This window comes from Ursus arctos, unplaced genomic scaffold (genome assembly GCF_023065955.2).
Source record: "Ursus arctos isolate Adak ecotype North America unplaced genomic scaffold, UrsArc2.0 scaffold_4, whole genome shotgun sequence".
In the NCBI taxonomy this organism is placed as follows: Eukaryota; Metazoa; Chordata; class Mammalia; order Carnivora; family Ursidae; genus Ursus; species Ursus arctos.
In genome coordinates, this window is record NW_026623056.1 from 12705653 (window position 1) to 12722617 (window position 16965).

Genomic DNA, 16965 nt, shown 5'->3' on the forward strand with positions numbered 1-16965 from the left:
GCAGGCAGCAGCCACACATTTTGCATAATACACGAACTACTTCCTTTGCCGGCAAGGTGAGGTGTGTCTCACTGAGACCTATGAGGGGCTACAGCCACCACTCCCGTCTTTGCATCAGAGAGCCTGGAATTGGAGTCAGAACCTGGACTTCGTTCTGGTTCTGCTCTGTTAGCTGCATGGTAATCTGGCTGGAAGACCACTTGGAGTTGGAAGACCTGTCTGGCACTTCTTTGCCCATCTCAGTTCCCCCAGCTATAAAATGTGGAAAACGGCAGTACCGTCTCTGCAGGGTTATTGTTGAGTGTGAAATGAAGTGACAGGTGACACTATTATTAGATGTGTGAACTTGGAGGGGACTCAGGAGTCAGCTTTCTCATGAGCCCATCTCTGTCCTCAATGGTGATGTGGCCTCACCCCACTCTGCTTCTTCAGAGCATCTCAGGCAGATTGTGTGGCTTTCCAGTGAGTTCCTGGAGATGAGCAGCATTCAAAAAGTCCAGTTCACATCAAAGGCAGTTAAAGCTTCTCTCCCTTACCAAGCATGGGAGTCTTGGAATCCAGCGGTGCGCAAGGGTTAGCATCAGCATCCTCTGGTCGTCTTTGGTCCTTGCTCCCTCCGAGTCTGGCCCCACCAGAGTCAAGCAAGGACCATAGGATGGAGACGTTAGACAAGAGGCAGAGCCTTTCGCCGAGCTAGAATATTTGGCTCCCTCCCGGCTGCCATGCTGGCCTTTTTGTAGGGGCACATTAGTGGTTCTTTAGAGATGTCCATCCTCCCTGCTTGTCCTCTTAGGGACCTCCCCTGGGACCTCTCCCCGATGCTCTGTCCAGCTGACCTCTGTAACCCCCCCCACCGGCTCCTGCCTCAAGTCTTCTCCGCCAGCCGACCTTCCATTGTCTTAGGCAGTGTCCTTTCTGAAGGAGGCTGGCTACCTTCTGAGCTATCCTTCCGGTCCCTGGGGAAGTTCATGTAGCCTTGTCCTCCAGAGTGGTCCCCACCACCCGCTCTTCCCACTCTGTCATCCTGGCAGCTGCTGCCAGCCTCCTCCAGCATCTCCAGGTGAGGGGCAAGCTCCTGGAAACAACCATGCTCTGATCCAGAAACAGCCCAGGGCCGATGCGTGGCCTGAGCACCTCTGCAGCGGTTACCGGGGTGTGTGGTGTCATTTCCTGTCCTTGCAAGTACAGGCATACCTCGGAGACAACCTTGCAAGTACAGGCATACCTCGGAGACAACGTGGTTTGCTTCCAGACCACCACAACGAAGGGACTGTTGCAGTCAAGTGAGCCAAATGAATTTTTTGGTTTCCCAGTGCCTATAAAAATGATGCTTACGTGATACTGTGGTCTAGTCAGTGTGCAATAGCATTATGTCTAAAAAAACAATGTACATACCTTAATTAAAAGCACCTTATTGCTGAAAAATGCTGACCGTCCTCTGAGCTTTCAGTGAAGTGTAATTACTGAGCACAGATCACCATAACAAATACCATAAAATGAAGAAGTTTGAAATATTTCGAGAATGACCAAAAGTTGACACACAGATGCAAAATGAGCAAATGGTGTTGGGAAAACGACACCAGTAGACTTGCTTGACACGGGGCTGCCACGAACTTTCAATTTGTAAAAAACACCGTATGGTCACATCACAGTAAAGCGAAGCACAATCAGACGAGGAATGCCTGCACCCCCGTCTCTACCAGGGCCTCTCTCCTGCTCTCTCATGGGGAGGGGAGGGAGGTGTTACCTTCTTTCCCAGGACCCCCACTCACGCCGCCTCTCTGGCCTGCTCTGCAGTGGGCTCTCACAGCAGACCCTGTGACGAGGGACCTCATGGTGCCTTTCCTTAGAAAGTGGGGGTGTTGATCATGTCTTGTTAGTGGTGCCCGCTCCACAGGACACGTCCAGTGAGTGTTGGCTCTTACCATTGTGTAGCTTCCGTGGGCTTCAGTCGTCTCCTCTGAAGACTGGGGCTTATGGTAATAATCCCTACTCTGCGGGCTGCTTAGTGCCCTGAATGTGTAGGAAAGTGTGGTGAGTTGGTTTTGTTTTTCCGTTTCAGCCTCAACAGAATGGGATCTCTCCACGCATGTTTAAGGCCTTTGTAAGCAAGAGCCACCCCGAATTCTCCTCTAATAGACAGCAGGATGCCCAGGAGTTTTTCTTGCACCTGGTGAATCTAGTAGAGGTGAGTAAGTCAGTCTTCGGAAATGTTCGAAAGGTTGTAAGAAGGGTGCACGGCGCCCAGGGTGGTCCCCTGTGGCGGGGCCGGGATTGCCCACCCCAGCCCCTTTCCCCGGTCTGTCACGGTCCCAGCTCGTACTGCCTTGTGTGGCGTGATCCCTGCTCATGCCTTCTTTTGTAGCACTTCTGGATCTCTCCGTTCTCCTTTTAATTTGTACTTAAAGGAAAGTTTGTCTGTTATTTCATCTAAAGTTTTTTGGTTTTTTTTTTTTTTTTTTTTTTTGGCTCCATGACAAAGCTCCTTAAGAGTCTAGTGTGGTATTTGGTGTCCTTGTGCCACCACTCAGAGATGGTCGTACTTTGCTCCCAGCAGAGTCGAATCACATTCTGTGCTGTGGTTTTTAAAAGCTACCGGGAATTCGTGATTAAAGGCTTTCTTCCCCCTCTTAAAAAACAACTTCTTTTTTTCTGATTACAAAAATGTTCTCTGTGGAAGACATAAAAAGGCACAAAGGAGAAAGTCAAAATAGCCAGTGGTAACAGCCCCTACAAATAAGCAGGGCTAACATTTTGGAGTCTGACCCACCAGTCACTTTCCGGGTGCGTTTGTTAATTCCCGCCGTGCTGTTTTAGAAGCACTGCTTTCCACATAAGGTGTTGCGAATGTTTTGCCACATCATTACATATTTGAACGTAGCATGATTTCTTTTTTGTGTATAATTTACACCAATGCATTTCCACAATCATATCACGTGCCTTAATTTTTGCAGGGCAGACCTTTACTCTCCCCCCTTCTTTTTCGTCTGGCTCCCTCACCCCCTTTCTTCTGATTCCCTTGAGGTCAGTTCCTCTTTCATAACTGTTAGTGGCTGCATCATGTTCATTCACACGATGAACTATAGTTTATTTAACCAGTCCCCCGTTTTTGGATATACGCCTGCGTTTTGTTATTAAAGTACTCTGGCGACCTGCCATGCCCCAAGGAATGCTTAGTAACGCCAGATCCACATATTCTCTCTTGTGCCAATTTTTATTCACGGCTTCATGTGCATATGTTTACTAACCTGATCTAATCTAACCTTCAGAGGAACCGCATTGGCTCAGAAAACCCAAGTGATGTTTTTCGGTTTTTGGTGGAAGAACGTATTCAGTGCTGTCAGACGCGCAAAGTCCGCTACACGGAGAGGGTGGATTACCTGATGCAGTTACCTGTGGCCATGGAGGCGGCAACCAACAAGGGTAACGGTCCCAAAGTGGGAAATTGGCGATGTGCTTCCTCCTCCGAGCGACACACCCTCGAACCGGAGATAATGCGGTTTAGTCACTTCTAAGTCGTGTCAGGAGGAGACCCAGCCCAGATGGTGTCTGGTTCACACGTCTCTTTTCCTCTTTTCCTCAGTCCCCATGTGCCTTTCTTGTGAGAAGAGTCAGATGCTTCACGGAGGGTTTTTGTTGGAGGGATTTTGGGTAGAACCTATTTTACTATAAATTTGACCAACTGGTTGGCTTGGAGTCAGCTTAATTTGGGGGAACATTATTTGTAATTATAGATGTGGAAAATTCTTTAACGTTAGCACTCAAGAGTTGTGCCATAAATTCTGGGGGAAATGATCAGAACTGCATTTTTCGAGGTAAGACGTTCTAGCAGTGATCTCTTGAAATAATCCGACTTTGGCATATGAGTATTGAAGACTGCTCCTGTGGGAGATGTAGTGGGGCAGGGCTCTTGTAGGAGTGAGGCCCATTTGAAGGGTCTTTGGATTTCGGAAGCAGGAAGAAGGTAGAGGAACTGCTGGGGTCTCGGGAAATTTTCTTCAGTCAGCCTGTCTGGTTCTTCCCAGGCAGAATAGACAAATGGTATTTTTTTTTTTTTTTTATTTGACAGAGAGAGAGACAGCCAGCGAGAGAGGGAACACAAGCAGGGGGAGTGGGAGAGGAAGAAGCAGGCTCCTAGCGGAGGAGCCTGATGTGGGGCTCGATCCCATAACGCCGGGATCACGCCCTGAGCCAAAGGCAGACGCTTAACCACTGTGCCACCCAGGCGCCCCACAAATGGTATTTCTTAGAATTAACATTTAGAAGCAGAAAAAGACGAAATGTCTGCTATATTGTTGTGTCCCACGAACTGGTCATTTCTGCAAAGATCTGTAACTCACTGGGTGGCCTTCTTTCTTCTTTTTTTGGAGGGGGCGTTCAGTATATTGTGCTAATTGAAAAGCGATGATTATGATGATTTTAAGATGAAATGATTTCCATTTTCTATAAGCTCGTGCAGCTTTTGGTCAATTTCTTAATTCTTATCCATTATATAAGGGAGAAATGAGGGTAGAGGTCTGTGGTTTATTTCCTTTTTAGAATTAGGCTTAATTGTTTTCTCTTGCCAGCCTCTGGGATGTTCTGCTCAGTTCTGTGATCCTCTCTAACTCAGTGTTTATAATTTATGAGTGGTAACTATTCTCTTTCAGAAAGATTTATAATTTAGTCTCTGGAAGTTGATTGTTGGGAACACCTAATGCTGGCATCCTAGCTATAAGTACATCATAAACTGATTGTGGACTGGACAATGAATTTTAAACCCATATTCAGAAGTGCTTAAGAAAACACGTAGGTGCATAAGGGTGCCTAAAAACTGATAAATCAGGAGTGATTTTTTCTTTTTTGTAAACAAAAGGAATTCCCAGAAAGACCCATTCAAAACTATATAAAATTTTGACTTATAGGCTGTTTCCAAGAGCAGATCTGCTGACTCCTGGGAAGTTGATAATGTGCTGTCTTTTTTCCCCCTTGGTATTTAATCATTTGAGTAGGAATCGTGTAGAAAGGCCTTCTAGGTTGGTAGCTCTGCTATCTGACCTTGTGCGTAACCTCAACCCGAAGTTGTCTGGGCAGTGTTGGTTAGAATCATGGGCTGAGTGCAGTGGAGGACTGTGGTCCCTATAGTTCATCTTGCCCCTTGGTCCATGACCTCTAATCAGAATGAAGAGATGACCCTTGGGTCTCCTTCAGTGTGAAATTCTGTGGTGTGAAGACTTCGTGATTGGAAGGTGGCATTGGGTAATCCCAGCCTTGACCTCTGGAGCAGGTTCCTGCATCACTCGCAGCACGTGTGAGGTCAGAGCCTCCGATCTGGGCTGGAGTTCACAGGTCCCTGCTGTCAGTCTCAAAGGGGAACAGGCAAAAAATATGAATGGTTCACAAAGCCTGTTGGCGCCCCTTTAAAGATGGCTTGAGAACAGCCTTTCAGCAGGCTTTTCTGCATCCGTGAAGGGCAACAAGTAAGCAATCCTGCCCTGGCCCAGACATCTGCAGAGAGATTGACCAAAGAGGGTGTTTTCCACTTCAAGAAGATAGAGTACAAGGTCATTCATTTGCTCTTTTTCTCAGATGAGCTGATTGCCTATGAGTTAACGAGAAGGGAAGCGGAAGCAAACAGAAGACCCCTTCCGGAGCTGGTTCGTGCCAAGATACCCTTTAGTGCCTGCCTTCAGGCCTTTTCTGAACCGGAGAACGTAGATGATTTCTGGAGCAGCGCCCTACAAGCAAAGTCTGCGGGTGTGAAGTAAGTGTGCATGTGTGTTCACTTGTGTGTTTGTGCTTGTGTGGTGGTAGTGGGGTGAGGAGGGGCCCTTTGAGAGGTGGGGACTGGGTAGGGGAGAGGTGGTGGGGTGTTGTACGAGTCTGCGCACGCTTGCTTGTGTGTAGTGAGATGGGGTTATGATTCATGCAACCCTAATGGTCATAGAGCTCGCTTGTGTGAGGCCTGTCCAAGAAACCAGGCTTATAATCTATGCTGTGTGCTAGAGAGGGAATGTCTTCTCTTCTATTTATTTATTTATTTTTGGAAGAAAGTTGTGGTTTATCCTTTATTAGGAATTTGCTTTTTTTTTTTTTTTGCCAAAAACTCCCCCGAAACCCCCACCCCTACTACCACATGGCAAAAATGATATTAAAAAAGAGATTACAGAAATACTTAAGACAGTCTTCAATATTTAAACTCCACTGTGATCGATTTTAATTCCATAATTAAAGACTTGGCTTAGTACGTGGTGACCGGGGCTCTCGGAGCATCTCGAAGTGGACATAGGGCTTCTGAGCATCGTTCAGATGAGCTGCTCAGGGTGTAGAAGAGCCTCTGTTTCCACATCATGCACCTCATTGTCGGGTACATAAAATATTTTTTTCCCCACTTGATTAATTGTTTTATACAGTCAAGTCCTTGCCAATGCACATCGCACAACTGGAAAAAGAGCACTCAGAGTGCCATAAAATGAAAGGAGGTCTGAAAGTCTGGCCCTGGGAATTCTGCTCCTTTTTGGTATTCTTTGGCCGTCCGTCCTCCTAGCTAAAACGGAGCTCTAGTTGATGCAGCGGGGTGTGAGGCGTGAAGAGCCACGGCTGGATGTTTCTCCCCCCTCGAGTCGCTGGTTCTCTGCAACAGCCGTCGCTCGGGATGCCCCTTTGTTTCAGATGATTGACTTCGTATGTTAAAAATGGGAAAACACAAAGACTTTATTTCAGAAGTGTAAAAAAGGCCATATTATCTTAAAATACTTTTTAAAAATGTTGTTCGTATCCAAATGAGATTGATAATAGTCCATTCAGTTATCAGTTATCCATTGTGGAGTAAGTTTTCATGCTAGGATTGCTCAGTTATGGGATGTGTGTGTGTGTGTGTGTGTGTGTGTGTGTGTGTGTGCGCGTCCTTACAGAGAAGTGTTGGTGAGCTGGCATGTTCAATGCGTGAGATTCACTTCACTGCAGCCTGGACACATTGGGCAGTTAGACATCTACACACTATCTTAGTGGTAGACCCGATTTCTTTCATTATTTTCCCCCCAGCTTTATTGAGATATTGATGACAGTATTGAGATATTGACATATTGCTGCATATTGAGATGAAATGATATTGTATAAGTTTAAGGCGTACAACATGATGATTTTTTTTTTTTAACTTTAGTTATTGACAATAGGTGGGAGGTTCCTCAAAGATGGATTCTTTTCTCTTTGTGCTTTAATTCTGATTCCACGTGGGACATAGAAGTGATCAGGGCACCTGACCATCTAGAAAGTCCCCAGCATCAGGTGTAAGCTGCAGAGTGTCCTTCATTCCCTGTCTGCTTAGCCACCCTTTTCTGCTCTTCAGAAAAGTAGAAGTACAAGGTATGACATAGTCTCTGGCCCTTCAGGAAGGAGCCTTCTCATCACTTGGGAAAGGCCCATGTTAAAACGGAGTTGGAAGGCATTAGCTTTCTAGAGTCAGAGGCTCTCACCCCAGGGCAAGTGGTCAGGAGATCTGGATTCTTCTCCCGTGTCCATTTCTCAGCTTATGTTCTATCCTCGGGCAAAGTCACCACCCAATGTCCTTCTGCCATCTGTAATGGAGGAATGATGCTTGCTTACCTGGTTTTCTCCTCAAGTGCTACGAAATATTTAGTTGTAGGCAGTGCTAACATAACTATATAGGGGAGGGGTTTCTGCTTTCTCTAATCCTTAACAGTAGATATTAAATGTAGTTTTCCTTTTCCTCTGTCTTTTATACGTACATGTGGTCTCATGGTTTTATGTATATGAAAAAAGTTAATACTGGATGTATCCAATTGTTAGTAATTGAAAACTGGTCTTTGTGGAAAAAGAGAAAGCATGTTTTAGGATAATAAAGCAACTACCACTTTTTGTCCACTTATCATTCCAGGTCATGTGTTAAGCACTTACCATCAATTATCATTTAATCCTCTTGATATTACTATGGGGTAGGTGCTATTATTCTCCCCATTTTATGGATGAGGAAATAAAAGAAGTAATTGGCCAGTAAGTGGCAGACCTGGAATGCATTCAGATCGATTGAGTTCGAAGTTTAAACTCTTAATGCCTCTGTTATATAGTACCCCACATTCCTGTTCATGCTTGCTTATGCTCATATCCTTGTAATCCTTATATAGCCTTGCATATTCCTTATTAGGCCTTACCATGTTTCAAATATTAGTTTTGGGGACGCCAGTTCAGTGGATTTCTAAAAGGGTTTTTTTTTTCTTTCTTATTTCTAGCAATATAGACATGATCTCCTTACTATATGTTTGGAGCCTTGAATTTTTCTTGTGTCAGACCCAGAGCCTAAAAGGCCAGTAAGAGGCAAAAGGTGTCCTTTTTGTAGATCTTTGGTTAGTATGGACCAGACATAAAGACTCTTCTCTTAAATAGTCCTGAATGGACTGTTTCTGGGAAGAATATCAGTATTTGGAAATTTCATTCATCTAGCAAGTATTATTGCTCACCTGGAATATTCTAGGCAATGAGTTGAACAAGACCTAGTTCCTGCCCTCCAGCAGCTCACGGGTTAAGGGTCAATAGGGTGAGATTTTGTCTTGACTTTTATCATTTATGACGAGGAGAGCACAGTGTGGGTTTCCAGAGCACAAGCTTTAGGTGGACGGGCAGTGTTTGAATCTTAACTGACATGTGACCTTGGCCCAGTGACCCTAAGCCGCTGTTTCGCTGTTTCCTTATCTGTAAGCGGGGATGATAATAGTACTTTCTTCATAGGGTTGGGCCTGAGGGTAAGGAGAGATAAACTGTGCAAAGTGCTTTGTGTAGTGCCCGGAGCAGAGTAAGTGTATGCTATAATTGTTATAACCATTGTTTTTATCTTTCCTTCCTTTTCTTGGCTTTGGGTCGTAAGGTTTGACTGTGGTTGATTAATTATCATATTTTTGACATATTTAATGGAAAGGACAGAACTGTATTTTTTTAGTTGCCAGGTTTTCAATACAATAGACAATCTTAATTTCATGGAAAGGGACAGCTTATATTTTTTTCTTATTAAGGCTTTTGTAGTGTTTTTGCCTCAATTATAATTAGTGAACAGTTGATATAGTTTAGATAATGATAACAGGTTGTCAATAGACCGCACAATAGTGTTGTCAGGCACTATTCTAAGCACTTTGCTGACTCATTTAGTTCCCATAGCAGGTTTTGGAGGTAAATTTGCTGTCTGTCTACCTAGATCTATTTGAATGACTTACATTCTAATGGTCTTTATTAAAGATATAACTTTTCAAGAAAAATTTTAATTTCCAAGAATGAATTTTAGGAATGAAAGAGTAAGCGGTGCTTACTTTGCTAGATTTCGGTAACAAACTTGTCCCAAACCTGCAACTAATGAATGCAAATTATTAATTTTGACATTATTTTGAACAAATATATATTGAGCAGTAGTTACTACCTGTGTAATTTAATTTGAGACCCTGTAGAGGCTACAAAAATGAATAAAGTGCATTTACTTAACAGGGCAAATGTAATGTGGGTGTCATACAACCTGATTTCTGGTACTCTCAGATTGGTAGTTACCCACAGCAAAGGGATGTGTTAAATTACCCACCCCTCCCCCACCCAACCTGGCCTCCAGTTCCCTGTGCTGCCCCTTGCCCCCTGGTATCACCAGCTGATTTACTCCCCCAGCTACTGACCACAGAGCAACTGCAAGAGTCTTGGGGCTTCTGAACCACATTTTGGAAGTCATTGATTTACTGATGACTTTTGGCTGATCTTACTGTTACATGTTTTCCAGCTTTTAAGTTGATGGGATGAGAGGAAGAGGTCAATCAGAAAGGTGACATTTTTACATTAGTTGAAAAAACTGGATGGCGTTTGTTGGATTTTGGTGAAATTAGGACTTGGCTATATTTAAGTAAGAATGATGTTTATTACTGCTTCTCAGAAAATAGGAAAACCTAATTAGAGGTAATATGATAATTTCTGAAGACTGAACCAGGATAATAATAGATAAATTCCTTAGGATGGTTAATCTCCTTTTTTTGAAAGAACTCCCTTAACATTATTGCCTATAGGCTTCTACCATTATGATGGAGAATTTGGGATCCAGAGACGTTAAGTGACTTGCCTGGGGCAAAAAACAGGTCAGCAACAGTCTGAGTCAGTGTCCAACGCCTGGTGGATTCTAGCTCTTTTATGACAAAATAATCATGCGAATTCCCTAGGTATACATAGTATATATTCTAGTGTGCCAAGTGGTTTCACATCATTTCATGAACATTGCACAGCTCTGGAAGGTAGATATTATCAATAAATCTGTTTTGTAGATGTGGAAATGGAGCCTCAGGGAGGGTCAGTGATTTGTTCACATTTGGAGTGAATTATGTAGCATATCTTAGACCCAAATCCACATCTTCTGACCCTTTTTTTGGATAGTGCTCTGTCCCTGTACTGTGGTTTCTCTTCTACACTAGGGGGCAGCAATACACTTGTATTTGCTTTCTGAATTCTGGGAGGATGCATTCCAAGTGGAAGGTGATGGCTTAGATTTGAAAAGTCGAGTTTGTGGGGACGGTGTTCTAGAATCTTTTTATTTATTTATTCGTTTATTTATTCGTTTATTTATTTATTTATTAAAAAGATTTTATTTATTTATTTGACAGAGAGAGACAGCCAGGGAGAGAGGGAACACAAGCAGGGGGAGTGGGAGAGGAAGAACCAGGCTCCCAGCAGAGCAGGGAACCCAATGTGGGGCTCGATCCCAGGACCCTGGGATCACGCCCTGAGCCGAAGGCAGACGCTTAAGGACTGAGCCACCCAGGCACCCCTAGAATCTTTTATTTTAAAAGATACATATAGTATTTGCCTACAGCTTATTTTCTTTCTTACATATACCTACTCTATCCACATTGACACTGACGTAGAAATGGTTGTTATAACCAAGATGATACATGTGGAGAGAATGAGCTGGAACTGGGGCATGGATTTGGTGTACTAGGTGAATAGTCTGCATAAAATTGTCAAAGCAAAGTCCAGGCAATTCCTGAAAGTTTGAAGGGAAACTCGAGATATTGACTATATGTATTAATTTAAAAATTTAAGGTTAAGATTAAGATATTTAAGATACTTAACTAAAAAGCTAAATCTGAACCTTAAATCTTTAAATATATATATGTATATGTATGTGTATATATGTATGCGTATATATACACACATACATACATAGATACCCCTTTAGGATCCATGGATTTTAGATACAGTAGTATTTTAATGAGGCTTTGGCATTTCCAATAGTCAACCTCAACCAAAGTTCCACTGAATGCTCCTCAGGCCAACTTTGTGTTGTAGGATAGTGATTCATGGGAGGGGTGGCTGGGGGGTATGTCAGGATTGCTTGGGGAGCCTTTCAAACCATACATGTAAGCACAGAGCAGACGCATGCCTGCACACTCCTGCAAATGTAATATGTGTGTATACACACACACACACACACACACACACACAGTTGACCCTTGAACAACACAGGTTTGAACTGTGTGGGTCCTTTGGGCTTTTTATAGTACAATGCTGTATTTTCTCTAGCTTATTTTATTGTAAGAATACAGTATATAATACATATAACCTAAAAATGTGTGTTAATTGACTCTTGATATTATTGATAAGGCTTCTGGGCAGCAGACTATTAGTAGTTAAGTTCTTGGGGAATCAAAAGTTATATGTATATTTTTTACTACAAGGCAGGGGGTCAGCACCCCTAACCTCTGCATTGTTCAAGGGTCCACTGTACTAAAATCTAACAAGGGCTTTAGAAAAAAACAAATGTCTATGGTTGAAAATACTTTTCAGAAATACAAAGCCCCACAGCAAAGTAAAAGTGTAATTTTGCAACATGCTCCAGATCCTTCCCAAAGGACACCGTTGTCCTCTGTTAAACACTTTGTCCTTGTGAGAAGGCCAGGACGAGTGACTGGGGTGGGTGCGTGTGTGTCAGCTAATGTCTGTTTGCGTGTTCCTCCTCTTCGGTGCAGTGGCTGGCGCGGCCAGGTAGGCCTCGGACAAAGCTTGTGATGCTTCAAAAACTATATTCACGATTCTTATTGCCTTGTTTCATTGATCTAATCCCCTTGTGTTTCCCAGAACATCTCGCTTTGCCTCATTCCCTGAATACTTGGTAGTGCAGATAAAGAAGTTCACTTTTGGTCTTGACTGGGTTCCCAAAAAATTTGGTAGGTATCTTTTGCATGCTTTTGCTTAAAACATCAAGTTAGCCATTGGAAAAAAATGGCATCTGAAGGGGCCCGTGTGGTTGGCTGTCAGAATTAGTTCCATGTCATTCATTTCCCATCATCCCCACCTTACTCTTTTGAGTCAAGAGCATAAGATACGCACTGACAATGAAAATCACCCCATGTTACCCATCCCTCTAATAATGCATTCTGGAATGACTGGGCTCCAAGAGTGAAAATGGGACCCCCATGTTATCAAATGAACAATGCTTCCCAAACTTTAACATGCATACAAATTACCTGGGCTCGTGGCAGAATGCAGGGGCTAGTTCAGCAGGTCTGGGGTGGGGCCTGGGAGTCTTTATTTCTCACAAGCTCCCCGGCGATACTGGTGCTGCTGGTGCTGCTGGTCCAAAGCCCACACTTGGAGGTGCAGGTAACCGAAGATACATGCTCCTCTTAATAGCTCTCCTCGGCCTCCGAAGCAGGCAGGTGTGGCTAATCACAGTCACTTACAGCATACAAATTTTATTAATAATAAAATGAGTACAGTCAGTTGCATGAAATTGTCAAAAAAAGGATTTGATTTGGCTTCGTTGGGCTTTTTTCTGGCTAATTTTAAAGGCCCTTGACCCTTGTTAGAGGTCCGAGTTTTCCAGGCAATGTGTAAGAACCTTTTCTCCATCATCAGGATCCAAAGTCAAGGTGTTATTAGGCGGTCCCCCGTGCCACGGAAGGATGTACGGTTTTACCCTTTGTCATTTCTCAAGCAAGCCCCTCAGACTGTCTGCCAGTCTTTTAAAGGTTTTATGTTTCTGAGTGCTTAAAAAACGACAACTCAGGCCTTACACTGGTTCATGAAGCACTCAGTGGCTCATCTGGAGAGGGTAGGTAAAAAGAATGTGAAATCGGCAGGACTGATTTCCCCGGGAGCCTCCAGCACTCAGTTGCCACGGCCTTTGTTTGCCACGTGACAGGACACAGGGCCGTGGCTGAGTCTGCGGCTCATCTTCGATTTTCCCGGTGCAGCGATTTTGTGGGCAGGATGCTCACCACTCAGCCTGTCCTCTGTGGACCTGAGAGGTACCTGAGAGACAAGGCTGCTTTCTCCTAAAGCGTTGCAGCTGCTTTGGAAACAGCGTTCTTATTTTTCGCTGTCCTTGGAATTTCCGTAAAGGGTAAAAAATTCAGATCAGATTTCATAGACTTGCTGAATTTAAAGGAGCCTCAAAGCTTGCTTTAATGAACCTGAACTTCTCTGTGGAAGAACAGTTGTATTGATTTTGTGGGTCAGACATTATGTTTGTTTTGTTGTCCCCTGAGATTGACAAAAAATTTTTTTACTAAGCTTTTTCTTTGGGTTGTTGTTTTAAACTAGGATTTACATACCTGGCCTCATAACTGGTTTTGGGGATAGTATTTTCAAGTCCTGTTTGCCAGCCCGAGAGACCTATTCCACGCCAACATTTGGACCCATTTTTCATTATTATCTCATCTGAATAGAATACTAAATCTCAACAGGCTCTTAGACCGATAAATTTTGTATTTGAGTAAGTCAGCCCAATAACAACTGACCTGAGACGTTAAAAAACATTTCCCAAGACTAATACACTTGAGATCGAATTTATTTCTTTAAAACTTCATTCCTTATTACCTTGGTGAGACTGATCACTGCGGCCGTCAGGCTCTGAGAAAGCGCGTAATCTAGGGGCTGCAAACTCGACGGCCTCAGATGGACGGGGGATGATGCGAACGATGGGGTACATTGGATATAAGGAACGTGTAGCCTAGCGAACTTGGTCTTTCTTGGGTATTTCCGCTTTGGATAAAGATGCGGCTCAGAAAACCATAAAAATCAGAATCGCAAATATGCCGCTCAGGGTCACGGGGACAGTCGTGAGCAGTGGGCTCTGTGTCTCGCAGTCCTGTGGGGCACATGTTATCTAGAGTGGAAGCCGAAGAGCAGCCCCAGGGCACTTGTTACCATATGAGAATATTTGTTTTTCAAAATAATCTGGAATGAAATCTTCTGATTTAAAAATTGAATTTGTTTCCAACGTTTTAAAAACATCAGACATTCTGTTTGCTACCACTGGTCTTTGGGCTCCCAGTTTGCACCCTCTGGCTTGTTCAGTGTGAAATGCCTGTCCTTTCCCCCGGTTCTCCATGAAATCTAACTAGTCTCAGTGAGTCTGCTGGTCCAGGGATCTACTCCAGGGGCCTGAACAACATTCCCTTAGCTCTGCCTAGAGGTGCTTGCTTTGGGGGGCGATTGTGGGTTTTTGGAGAGTCCAGCGAATGTAATCTCTCTCACTTTGTAGATGTTTCTATTGATATGCCAGACCTACTTGATATCAACCATCTCCGAGCCAGGGGGTTACAGCCAGGAGAGGAGGAACTTCCGGACATCAGCCCCCCTATAGTCATTCCTGATGACTCAAAAGGTACCACCTTCTGCCAGGAGGATGTTCTCCTACCCTCTCCCCACCCCACCCCCAGTGGAAGAGTCTCTTCTCATCCCTTGGCCATCTGCCTGTGTTGTGACCCATCATCGACACACAGTAGTGAGGCCTGGCCGCAACTGTAAACTTCAAGCCGACATGGGAAGAGGGACAGACCCATCATGAGTAGTTAAAACGGACCTGCAGAAATCACTGGCAATAGAGGGCAGCAAATCTCCAATAAAGTTTTTAGGTTATGTTGCCTCTGGCGTCCCTCTCTCCTTCCCTCTCCTTCCTCAGGTAAATGGGCGTGTAGGGAAGAGAAGGAGTGTGCTTTCAGTAGGCTCTCAATCTTGAGGTGCTGTGTCATGTCGGGAGTACCTCTGGATAACCCAAAGGGGAAATTCAGTAGTGTGCGTTGGTTTAAAAATCTTGACCACATTTCACCTCCCCAGCTTTGTCACTGTTTCATAGCAAGGGAGGAGTTTGCCCTGTGAAGGTGAAATTTTTGTTCAGAATACTTAGCTTTTTCAGGGAAAAGTACATGCAGAAAATAATTGTTTCACTTTTGTGGATCCGAGGACAGTGTCCAAAAAATCTCGGTTTCATTTTTAGCTCAGTTACTGATGAAATCAGTTTCATTCTGTTTCATTTGCTCACCTGTTTACTTAATGTTCACCTTTGTAATCAGTTGATTAGGTCAATTAATGGTGATAGAGCACGCTGGGCCCCTCTTCCACAGGTTTCTCATCAGTTGAACATTGAATATTATTGGTGACCATATTCAAGTGCAAAAGAAGGGTAAGGTGAATCCAGGAGGAGCAAGATAGGATTCAAGATAGGCCTCTATGTTCCATTATTCCATTATTCTCGGACGCTAAGTCAGATGTTAAATTGTAGAGTGTGGAGAGTAGAGAAGGGACCTGCATGCGGGACCCTCTGGGTTATGTGGTATGCGTGGCCCATTAAAGGGGCCAGAGAGCAGAGTTCACTGGGAGCATCAGAGGAGTACAGGCTGGTTTATTAGCACTTCTCCTGCTTTCTCTGATGTTCTTAACAGAATCCTTAGTTTGTAATTATACGAAGTTCTTAGAAATGCAGGGAGATAAATTATTTAGTTCATTAAGATGATAATTATGTTTTACCTGGTTGAAATGTCTGAAACCTGTCTATTTTCACTCCCTACTGTAATGATTTCATGTGCAGGCTGGGTGTGGTGGGGTGCTGAGGGGTTGACAACAGCGTGGGATCCCTAGGGGTGAGGGATTAGGGATTGCCCTGCATGGACTCTTTTTCTTTCTCTAGAACTCTTTGCCATGCTTTGGTCTCATTCTCTGCCTCTCTGTTAATTTCCAGATCGCCTGATGAACCAACTGATAGACCGTATGTATCTTTCGAAATTTTTCTCAGTGTCCTACAGTTGTCATTGGTCTGACGTTTATCTGTGGGAATTTCATAAAGGGGCATTGTTCTCTGCATGTGTGTGTGTGCAGCTTTTCCTGGGTGGGAATGACTCTTTGTCTGCAAGTTGAGTTAGCAGCACATGTAAACCGGACGCACGGTGATTAGCGGCTCTGTGGCTCAGGAGAGCGGTCACCAGCATGAAAGCCAACCAGCGCTGGACTGGAAACGTGGCCCTGCCGTTTATGACGGCAGGCTGGAAATGTGTGCTTTGCTTCTCTGAGCTTTAGTCTCCTCACATGTGAGGGTGGGCTCAGGTGGCCATTTCTTCCCACTCTGGGCACGAGTAGGGCTCTTTCTGCAGTGACAGCCCAGTGGCCAGGCATTTTTGCCCTTCTTGCTGTGGGACATGTAGTGAAGACTCATGACTGAGAGGACATGGTAACATTAATTAATACTCTTAAGGTTAGTAGTGTCATTGGATAGTCTGTTAATTTTATAGTCTTTCAGTTCCTTAATCCTCTAGGAGTTGATAACTCATGGTTTTCTGAAAAGAACATAATAAACTATTTATAGTGAATATTTGGATATTAATTAGGAGGAAGGGAGAGTATTTAACACTAAATACTGAATCTGTTATCTACAAAGCCCTTCTGGAGACAAACTATTGTTAATTTAGAAGTTCATGTGTTTTACACTGCAAATGATTGATCACGTGGCTTAGACCTCCACATTTCCTTTCCTTGGTCGGTTATGATTTGCTCATTGCTAGAAACTGTTAGGGTCAGCGAGGGTCTTGGGAAAATCATTGCCTCGGTGAATAATCTAATTATAATAATGACAATGGTTGTTAATACTTTGGAATGGTTACCATGAGTCTTATTGCGTTTATTATTTCACAAATTCTTTCAATAGTATATAACTTTACTATTTATATAAAATCC

At 43.8% G+C, this 16965-nt stretch overlaps 1 protein-coding gene across 1 annotated transcript in view; it reads left to right on the top strand.

Moving 5' to 3' along the window:
• Positions 1–16965, top strand: part of USP13 (ubiquitin specific peptidase 13) — a 109993-nt gene that overhangs the window by 67041 nt on the left and 25987 nt on the right. Inside the window, exons 11-16 of the mRNA XM_026498154.4 lie at positions 2063–2188; positions 3270–3423; positions 5569–5743; positions 12091–12179; positions 14501–14623; positions 15977–16003. Coding sequence (XP_026353939.1) covers positions 2063–2188; positions 3270–3423; positions 5569–5743; positions 12091–12179; positions 14501–14623; positions 15977–16003 — 694 coding nt within the window. The remainder of the gene's footprint in view (positions 1–2062; positions 2189–3269; positions 3424–5568; positions 5744–12090; positions 12180–14500; positions 14624–15976; positions 16004–16965) is intronic.